General features: G+C 39.1%; 1 protein-coding gene across 4 annotated transcripts in view; it reads right to left on the bottom strand.

Moving 5' to 3' along the window:
- Window positions 1–5,323: 5,323 nt before the first annotated feature.
- Window positions 5,324–10,091, bottom strand: part of LOC125903332 (G-protein coupled receptor 4-like) — a 127,319-nt gene continuing 122,551 nt past the window's right edge. For 3 of the 4 annotated variants that reach the window (XM_049600198.1, XM_049600199.1, XM_049600200.1), the window contains exons 2-4: window positions 6,973–7,152; window positions 6,129–6,319; window positions 5,324–6,032 (exon numbers count right to left, since the gene is read on the bottom strand). In XM_049600198.1, coding sequence (XP_049456155.1) covers window positions 5,531–6,032; window positions 6,129–6,319; window positions 6,973–7,137 — 858 coding nt within the window. In that variant the 5' untranslated portion in view covers window positions 7,138–7,152 and the 3' untranslated portion in view covers window positions 5,324–5,530. Of the gene's footprint in view, window positions 6,033–6,128; window positions 6,320–6,972; window positions 7,153–8,182; window positions 8,247–10,091 lie in introns of those variants that run through there. The other variant, XM_049600197.1, reaches the window with a different exon arrangement.

The raw sequence follows: 10,091 nt of genomic DNA, 5'->3' as shown, positions 1-10,091 counted from the left end.
CATTGTTTAGTTAATGTAATGTTGAATGTTAATGTCAACAGGTTTAGGACGTTTTGCCTGTCTTGTGAACTTGATGCCCCTCTACCCTCTGATTTAGGTTTACATGACTGATTAATCCACTTGATGAGGCATTTGTTTTATCTTTTGTGTATAAATTCATGCTGTTATCTCATGACACATACCTGAATTGTTAACTGAGTGTAACCTGTCTTGGGTTACATAATCATATTGTCACAACACAGAAAGGCCTTTTGTGTATATCAGCTGTCATCATTTATCGGAAAACTTACATTTTACTAGAAATACCTGTCAGTGGATCAATGGCACAAAACATTCAGCAAATAACAAACAGAAAATGTAATAACAGTATTGATGATAATAAGAAGACAAATTTGTATTCCTGAAATGTCTAGACTACTACTGTCTTATTTCTTGATTTCCTTTTAATTGTGTATGCTCTCTCATTTTCTTCTTACATTCTTTGTTTACCCAGGTTTTAATCTGAATACTGCATCTTTGTGCATGTTTTCATATGTTTGTTTTACACAATCACGTACTTATAATTCTCCCAATTTAAAGGAAAAACATAGTAAACACACAGTAGTATGTACAGCTACACTCCAACGTTTTCAGCTTCTTAAATGTTGCATAATCATTTCCTGACTGTTTGTATCGTTTTTAATAATATAATGTCACAAAATTTACCTTTAAAAGCTGTGAGACCCCACGCGAATGAGTTCCCTACACCAGTGTCTGCTGTTGTGTCCTCAGCATCCAAATGGTCGACAAAAAATATGGCAAATTGTAACATGCAGTTGGTTGATGATAATGTACACAGCGGATATTATCTCTTATGTAAGAGAGAAAACAAACAGGGCCACCATATCTACACAGTGCATCATGACAGTCCAACACTGCCTGTTAAACTTTGCTAACCCTCTGCCTCTGAACAGATATCAAAGTGTGGTTGTAGAATGTTGTGCATTTCCTGCTAATAAGACAGCGTTGTTTTATCATGTCTTTATCTTCCTCTGATAATTCAACTGAAAACTCAAAGCTTCTTTTCTCAATAATGTCCTGAAAACACCCTGCGACACTTACAGATTCTGTTAAAAACAGGTCTCACGGCTCAGAGATCAAACATTGAGAAGTGGGTGCCGTAGCATTGTTCCGACCTCTCATTGTTCCGACCTCTCATTGTTCCGACCTCTCATTAGTCCGACCTCTCATTAGTCTGACCTCTCATTGCTCCGACCTCTCATTAGTCCGACGTCCCGTTGTTCCGATATGTGATTATACTAGGCTATACTGTATTTGTGTACCATAGAGGATCAGCAAACGCAACAAAAGTAGGCTACTGGTCGAGATACAAGTGTCATAGAGAGGAGAGAATGAAACACCATAACCTCCTGTTATTAACTCTGGGGTCGGGGTTGTGTGGGGAGCTCTCCGGTGTTGACCGGCTCCTGGTGGGCGTATTTCTGCCTTGATGGTGCGCTGCGGCCGGCTCTGGGTCAGCTGGGAAAGGCTTGAGGCGGAGCAGGCTCACGGCTTATGTGTTTGTCACTTTCTTTTTCATTTTAACCCACACCATGATCTTTTCCTGACCCTAACCAAGTGGTTTTTGTGCCTAAACCTAACCAGACCTTAACCACAGGGCATCATGATGATTTTGGATCAACGGGACTTCAAAACAATGGGTTTAATATGGTCGGAACCCAGACCCCATAGACCTATATCAAATATCTAGTACAGCCGAACTATCATGTTATTATTATTATTATTATTAGGCTATTATTATTGGTGGGAAATTATAACAGAGGAAGAAGAAGAACACTTCTGTGTTTTTGTGTGTATAGGCTACAGGACGTTATTGAATCAGGGAATCCGTGTGTACACCATGACAATGGATCCTAATTGAGTTTACATTGGCATTGTTTCCGTGGTACCAGCATGTAATTTCAACCCATTTCGTGCAGCCACCACGGAATGCGGTGTTAAGAGGTCGTGGTCATTTCACGTATTTCTGTGAGATCAGGTTGTTTTTTGGCCCAGTGTATAAAATGATTTTTGTTTGTTTCTTTGCTTGTTTTTTTCTTTATTTACTGTAGATAGTTACTAAAATGAGTCATCCTCAGATAATACAATACTTCTAAAAAGTAAACCAATGATAACAATAATGAAATAAGCAAAAATAATATTAAAATTATATTGAAATTTTAAAATCTATTTAGAGTGGAATGGTAGCCTAATAGATAACTTACATACAATTTATTATTGTTTAGACACTATTTATTATTGCTTCGATACTATTTAGCCTCTTATTGTATTTACTTTTAGCATGTTCTATTTTTATCTACTGTGGGCTATATGTTTTAATTTATTTAATAACTAAAGTATTTTATGTTAGACTTACATCTTAATATTTTATGTAGGTAGGATATAAACAACAGGAATAAATGGAAAAAAAACAGTAAAAAAATAAATAAATAAATAAAAAATATTAAAACATATTTTCCCATCTCAGGTATGTAGATTTTATTGATGCCACACAATTATTTTCAATGTCCTGACTATAACACCAACTATTATAATCCAATGTGAAACAGAGCGCAGGCTTTTCACTTAGAACACTGGTGCTAGGAACAGCATCGTGATTTCCATCAGAGTCTTCATCACTGCTGCTCCTGTTGTCAGTACTGCTGCTTTCATCACCTGGTGTAGAAAAAAGTAATCACTGTATAAGAGTGCAGACATTTTTATCTATATTATACACACATCTTGTACACATGGTTACATTCACACACATATGGCCACGTTTAAACCGCAAAAAAAATGAAACTCTACACAAAATTATAGCATTATTACAAGGGATGGGTCACGATTTTCAAATTTTCGAATAGTCGTTTTATTTTGAAAAATCGATTTTTTAATGCGACTATTACTATTCGCCGTCTTATTTCCCCCTTTATTTGACATGCAATTCAGCTCCTAACCGCACGAGGGCAGTATAGGATTGCTACAGCGGTGTGAGATGGGCTACCAGCTAGTTTGATGCTCTTCTACAAACAGGAGAAACATGCAGAGGCTACTACAGTCATCAAAATAAAATAACAAAAACAACAAAATAAACAAAAATGAGGTGCAGTGCAAACTCTGTGAGGCAAAGCTTGCGTATCACAAGTCTACAACAAGTATGCACAGTCATTTGAGAGCGAGGCACGCAGGAGGCGGCGAGGGACCGTACGGCCGGGCTCAGCGACGCGACACGTCTGCAACGCGAGTCCCGTAGCAGCTCAATTACAGCGGCTCCACCGGCAACAGGAGCAGCGCGCCAACCCCCGTCTGTCGCTCGACAACTCTCTATTTTTACACGGCTCTTCTATTTTTGTCGTGCTACACTCCCCTATGCGACTGTCCAGCAGATAAAAACTACATGAAATAGTGTGCTAAACGAGCACAATGTGTTTTTAAATGAATAAACCATTATCAGTGGTGATATGTGATGATTTTTTTTCATGCATTTACCCATGTTAATCCGTGACATTGTGTAAATGTCCGTGGCGGACATTTGAAAGCGAGTAGATGACAGTAAACTTGTAGATAACTCAAAAAGGCTATATGTAATAACTTTGGTGGAAAATGCTTTAACATTTCATGCAGCCTACATGCAGCCTCTTGGCTCAGCAAACGGTAAACAACCCCGCTGGCTTCTCTACGTATCGCTTCCGTACGCAGTCAGTGGAGCCCAGATGAATACGCCGCGATGCTACGCTGACGTGACGCTTTGCAGCCGGTGGAGCCCGGCCGTAATGATGAATGGATCTCTGTGTGCGTGGCTCTGGGAGGGGAGGGGGGGGGGGATTATTCGAAAAATCGTCGAATAGTTGCCATGATTTTCGAATATTGTTTTTGCTTGTGCTGCCCATCCCTAATTATTACTGCTGGTTTTTTTTTTTTTTTTTAAAAATAAGATTATCTATTTGGCCTGTTGCTTTAGGACAGCATGAAATGGGGAAATAGAGAATGGGGGATTGACACGGGCCGCAGGTTGGGATCGAGACAGACTACACTCCTGACCACAGACATATATACATAGACGACACACCGGGCGCTGAGCCATACGTCAACGTCGCCGCCATATTGGATGTGGCAAGGCTGCGCTGTAAACTAACACAAGTGAATGGACTTCATTTCATAAAGCGCCTTTCTTAAAAGAATTTTACGCTAATGCCTCTCGTTTATTCATTCACACATGCACTAATATACTTGGGAAACAGGTAACAATGTATGTGATCTTTTCAGATGGCTAAGATAAGAACTTTATTGATCCCACACAGGAGTAATTCACTTTACATCAGCTATAGAGAAGAAGGGAGTGCTGTAAAAGAATGCACAGTAGCTTATACATATATATTTATATATGTATATGTATATATATATATCTATATATCTATATATCTATATATATATAGATATATAGATATATATATATATACTTTGTGCATGTATAGGTGCATGTGTGTGTCGGACCTATGTGTAATTGACAAGCAAGAGTGAAAACATTGAATTTCCCCTCAGGGCGATTAATAAAGTAAATAAACTTAAACTTAAACTTAAAACTTAAGGTAGAGAGGAAATGTTAGTAAGGCACAATATGCATTAGTGCGAGAGGGAAGTGGGGTTGATAAAACACCACAAAGGAAGTTGTAATCAGACCATACATGTTAAGTCTGTATATTCAAGACTTTGCTGTTCTGATGAGTGAATAGCAGCTGAGCTTGTTGCAGGTTTTTATACATAAATATTGAACTTACCAAGTAGCATCTGATAGTTACACATGATCCATATCTCTTATCTTCTTGGCCTTATGCACATGAAATATACTTGACACAAAATGGCTCAGTGAATGTGAAGGAAGGGAGTCCACACCAGATGTATACAATAAGCTGATTTATTTAAAACCAAAGTCATCTTTAACTGGGAGTGGAACAGCATCAGCAATGAAAGCAATACATGGATGCACAAGATGTGTGCTGTGGTGTTGACTGATCAGCCCAGACATCTAAGCCCACAATCATCTGTCATCAGTGACCAATACTGTCTCTGTGTGTCACTGGTTCTTCTTGAGAACTTTGTTACATACATGCACCAACACACTGACCCATTTCATTTGACTTCATTTTACCATGTCAGTGAATTAGTACCTACTTCTGCTGTTCTGTTTTTCCATTAGCATCACTGTGAAGTAAGAATTTATCAATATTGTTAAGCACATTGCAGCTGTTGCGTAATCCTGCTCTGAATCACTTCCGTGCCTCCCACGAAAACAGCAAAACTATTTGTATAAAATAAAGATTAAAAGATCAAAACAAACACAGTTTGGGACAGACACACATTAGCTATAACCAGTGGCGTCTTTAAGCCTGGCTGTCTGAGGCCTCAGCCCTGAATGTTTTATGAATAGCCTCGGATCTCTGTCTCTCTTTCTCTGCCTACATGAAGCTGACTGTGGACATTTTGTCATCATTCACACTGGACTGCTGATATCATCACTGTCCATTCTGCAACAACACACAGAAGCCAACAGCTTGTCAATGGTCCCTTTCCTCATGAAAATATACAGAAATAAGTGTGCCAGAGGACTCAACTGCACAAATGTGAAAGATAGGTTGTTTAGCTTATATCGATCGATAACACTGCTTCCCTGTGCCAGCAACAAAATAATGGTGGGCAGGAACAACAGTGTGTAAATAAGCAGCACCAGGACCAACATTCCTACAATTCTTCGTTTTTCGTCAGAGTGGACAGAGATGGAAGCAGACAGGGCTTTGAGGGTCCCACCAAGGAAGAATATGAACAGTGGGAGAGGAAGGAGGAAGAGGATGCCACCGATGGTTGCTGAGTTCCTTGTAGCAATAACAAGACAGTAAATGACAGCAGGAAGGGCCCAGACCACGACACAGACCAGCACAGAGACCTTGATGGTTCGTCTGAAGTGGTACCACAGTGGGCAGGCGATGACCAAATACCTGCAATACAAGACAGACACAGCTTCAGAATGATATCATAATACAATGGCTGAACACAGAAGTAGGTACACACATACTGGATAGACAGACAGCTACCTTTCCAGGGCGATGCACACCATGAAACCAATACTGGCCACCAGACAATAGCCGTAAATTGGAAGTAAGATAAATCCACCACTGAGTATCCAGTCCTTAGGCAGCACCCAAGCGATCATGCAGCAGAGCTGAATAAGGTCGGTAATGAGAAGGTTGATGACGTAGATCAGAACAACATGATCATCTTTCACCTGCAAGAAAACATTGGTGCAAGTTAGAAAGCAGTTGTGAACATGAGGTCCACCTCCTCCCAGATGTGTCATTTTGCTGTGCCCAGAATTTGTTATCAGAGCCATTTATTCACTTTTCATCACGCTCTGTTTTGTGCTGTCTGAAATATCAGAAAAGACACACAGTCACTGACTAGGATTACATGCACTAAATATTCAGTTTTTTGCCTTTATTCTGAAAAGACAATATTCCTACTAAGGTGTTTACATGGATAATATAAAAGGATATTCCACTAATATTCATGTTTACATGCAGCCGTGCATACTCTGATAAACATGCCCGTGGAACATGGGGTCACTCCTCAAACCTGAATAATACCCTCATATCCCACATGTTTTATTTGGAATATGCACATTTGGGAAAAGGCCTAATTTGGAATATCCAGACAGAATATGCTGTTTTCATGACCAGCATCAAATTCCAAATATTGGCATATTCAGATTAATAATGGGAGCTTTATGTGCACTGTAACTATGGAGTAATATTTTTCCTGTGAATGTATAAATCATTACAATAATTCATCCAGTCCCCTGACACCTGGCCCCTAACCTAGATCAAGATTTTGGCACAGACAGTAAATAAATAAATATGGTAAAAGTAAAAATATACATACCAGGGAACGAACAGCACAGATGGCCACAAGGGTCAAAGGAAGGCCGATACACATGATGATGATCGTCACCACTTTCATGGTGAATTCAACTGGTTCATAACCTCCATAGTTATAGGTGAGGCTGCTGTTGTTGTTCTGTGAAGTGTTGTTAATGTTGACTTCCATTCTTCAGAGTGAAACCTGTTGTTTAATAGATGAGGTTATGGAAATGGAACATGTTGCCTAATATCTGCTGTTATCTAGCAATATTGCTAAAGCTGTGTTGTGCAAGGTCACAAACACAAATACAGTAAGTTTCCATCCAATATTTTTTTAAAAAAAGGTCAATATTTGTTACATTATCTGCTAATATTAATTAATCAAATTATACAGTTTCAAATGATTATGCTTCAAAGTAAAACCTAGTGTTTAAGAGATCAAGTTATAGAAAGGGACCATGTTGTTCAGTGATATCACTGAACAGTTTACACTATACCCACACAAAAAAAAGAAATAAATCAAAGCTGAATATTTGTTAGATTTCTGCTCATATAATTGAATCTAATAATACAGTTTCAGGTACAACATGTTCTGGTTACAATATTGTGTATGCTGCTGTGAGGTCTTTTCTGCAGCCACAGAACACTGTTCAGTTGTTTCAGTAATTTAATGTAATGTTTAATGTTCATGTAAACGGGTTTAGGACGTTTTGACCGTCTTCTTTACTCGATGCTCCACTACTTGTTGAATGCCCCTCTGCCCTCTGATTATGGAGGAAGAGGTTCACATGGACGAATAATCTCCAATGTCTTTTATGTGCTGATTCATGCTCTTATTTTACAGAAACAACATTAACCGAATCATAAACTGACTGTATCCTGTCCTGGGTTACAAACACATAATCAACAGAAAACTGTTCGAGCTAAGTGGACTCACTTCCTGAAATGTCTACGCAGTCGTGATAATTTCTGTTCAGTCTTACAGTTTTAATTAATTCAAAACTCTGTAGCTTTCTGTCTTTTTGTAACCTTTTCATCCATTTCATCAAACACATCTTTGTTACACTGTTACACAATCACTCTCTCTTTTAATAATTTAAAGAAAAAGACAGATAATAATCCGAATGAAATAAAACACAGTTGGTTTCAACACAGTATTCTGTACTCTGCAGTTAAACAAATATTTCAAACAATCTCTATGTACAGAAAAAAAGCAATGTCACAACATTTACCTTTGAAAGCTGCAAGACCACACCAGAATAAGTCCTCTGTACCAATGTGTGATGCCTCCAGATGCTTAACACTAAATATAGTAAGTCAGGAAATGCTGTGGGTTCCTGTTAATCTACACCTCCTCATCTAAAGAAGATAGCAGAGAAGTGGTCAGCGACTAACATGCAATATGTGGTAAAAACACATCAAGATACTATTTTATATTCAGAAATAATCTCTTATAAAATTAAAGACCATCTTGGGATGGGATCATTCCCGCCACAATACAGCGATCCGTGACGTTAAATGAATGTGGGCCAGAGCGTAAAGTGGAGCTGCAATGGCCCCTTCCTTGCCCCCTTACTTCCGGCCCCTGTGTTCAGACTGCATCCATCTGCATCAGCCTTCATTTTGATCTCAGCTACACATCTGTAATTTTCTTTCAAAGTGAGAACAACACCTGATTGCTGCTGCAGGTAAATATTTTCACAGTTTCTCTTCAAGTGCTTATGGGTGCATTATTCTGTTGTGGGCCAGTTATGACATACATGGTGAATTTGAAGGGTTCATTTGGCTTATGTTTTTCCACTTAGGTATCCGACATGACTGCCTACCTTTACCTCAGCTAAAAGTTTAGTGGAGCTGCACAACATAACTGGTCATAACAAAATAATGGCACAAAAACATAAAACAAGTATCTGTTCCATCTGCAGTGTCTTACTGAAGTGATCTGTCTGTCATCTGTCAAGACACAATTCTGTAATATTTTTGCAACCAACACCAGACTGATGCAAAATAACTACAGAAACCCTTCAAAATATGTGCACATGAGACTTGTCTTGCTGATTTATTATCCTACAAAGTTTGTACTATAAATCAACAGGCATGTTGGAGCCTGACACACTGAAAGAGCAGATACAGTCTGAAAACTGTGTATCACCTCAAACTTGCCAGTCTTCACCAGGGGCCATATTCACAAATCGTCTTAGTGCTAAGAGTTGCTCCTTGTGAGGAAATCCTAAGAAAATTCTGAGTAGTTTTGGTGTTTCCTTAGAATTTCCCCTTAAAGTTAAGACTCGGTACTTGTAAAGATAAAAGTTATTCACAGAGCATTTTGGACTTTTAAAAGAGCTCCTAAGTTGAAAAACTGTTAGGAGTAGAGAGGAGGACTTTAAGTGGTTTAAGAGTTTCTTAATCAGAGAAGAAAATGGTGAAACACAAAGAGGTCAGAGAAATATTCTCCAAACACTAGATGGCAGTGAGTTAATGAAATGCCACAGATTGGTTTGTGCAGGGATATTTGTGATCGATCTCATTAGATATACACACACATTTCCCACCTAACACTATAACACCAGACATAAAACAATCACAACACTAAGATATTTGGAAAACTGTAAAAATGCATCAGTGCAGCAGTGATGACTTTGGTCTGTGTTAAACCTTCCATCAGCACAGTGATCACACTAACAATGACAACACTTTCACAGTCAGCAGCTCATTTCATTTCCACTGGGTGTCCACACCGTGCAGGCTCATAATGGGCTGTGTATCTGACAACCAATCACACCTGTTAAAAGGATGCATCATACAAGGTCAGCCACACCTCCTCACTCAGCTAAAAGTGTCTATCTCTTCTTTGCTCAGAGTTGCTTTGAGAACTTTCCCAAATCACTCCCAAGCTAGGACTCCTGACTTAACATTTCTAGGCTGAGTTAGGAGCTCTCTGAGAGCATTCTCAGAATGTTTGTGAAAACGGTCCCAGGTGTCTCCATGCACCTGTGCATCATCGTTTTTTTAACCTGTCTGGTGATGGTATCGCCTAAAGTTAGCAGCTAAATCAATGAGGAGGAACAGTGGCTGAAAATGTCTGTAAATTGGGAATACAGTGAGTTCCAGGAGCTCCTTACCCTCCGCACAGAGGATGGA

The sequence above is a fragment of the Epinephelus fuscoguttatus genome, linkage group LG16 (genome assembly GCF_011397635.1).
Source record: "Epinephelus fuscoguttatus linkage group LG16, E.fuscoguttatus.final_Chr_v1".
NCBI classification, from domain to species: Eukaryota; Metazoa; Chordata; class Actinopteri; order Perciformes; family Serranidae; genus Epinephelus; species Epinephelus fuscoguttatus.
The sequence above is the reverse complement of the archived record's forward strand: the minus strand, read 5'-3'. Positions and strand labels throughout refer to the sequence as shown.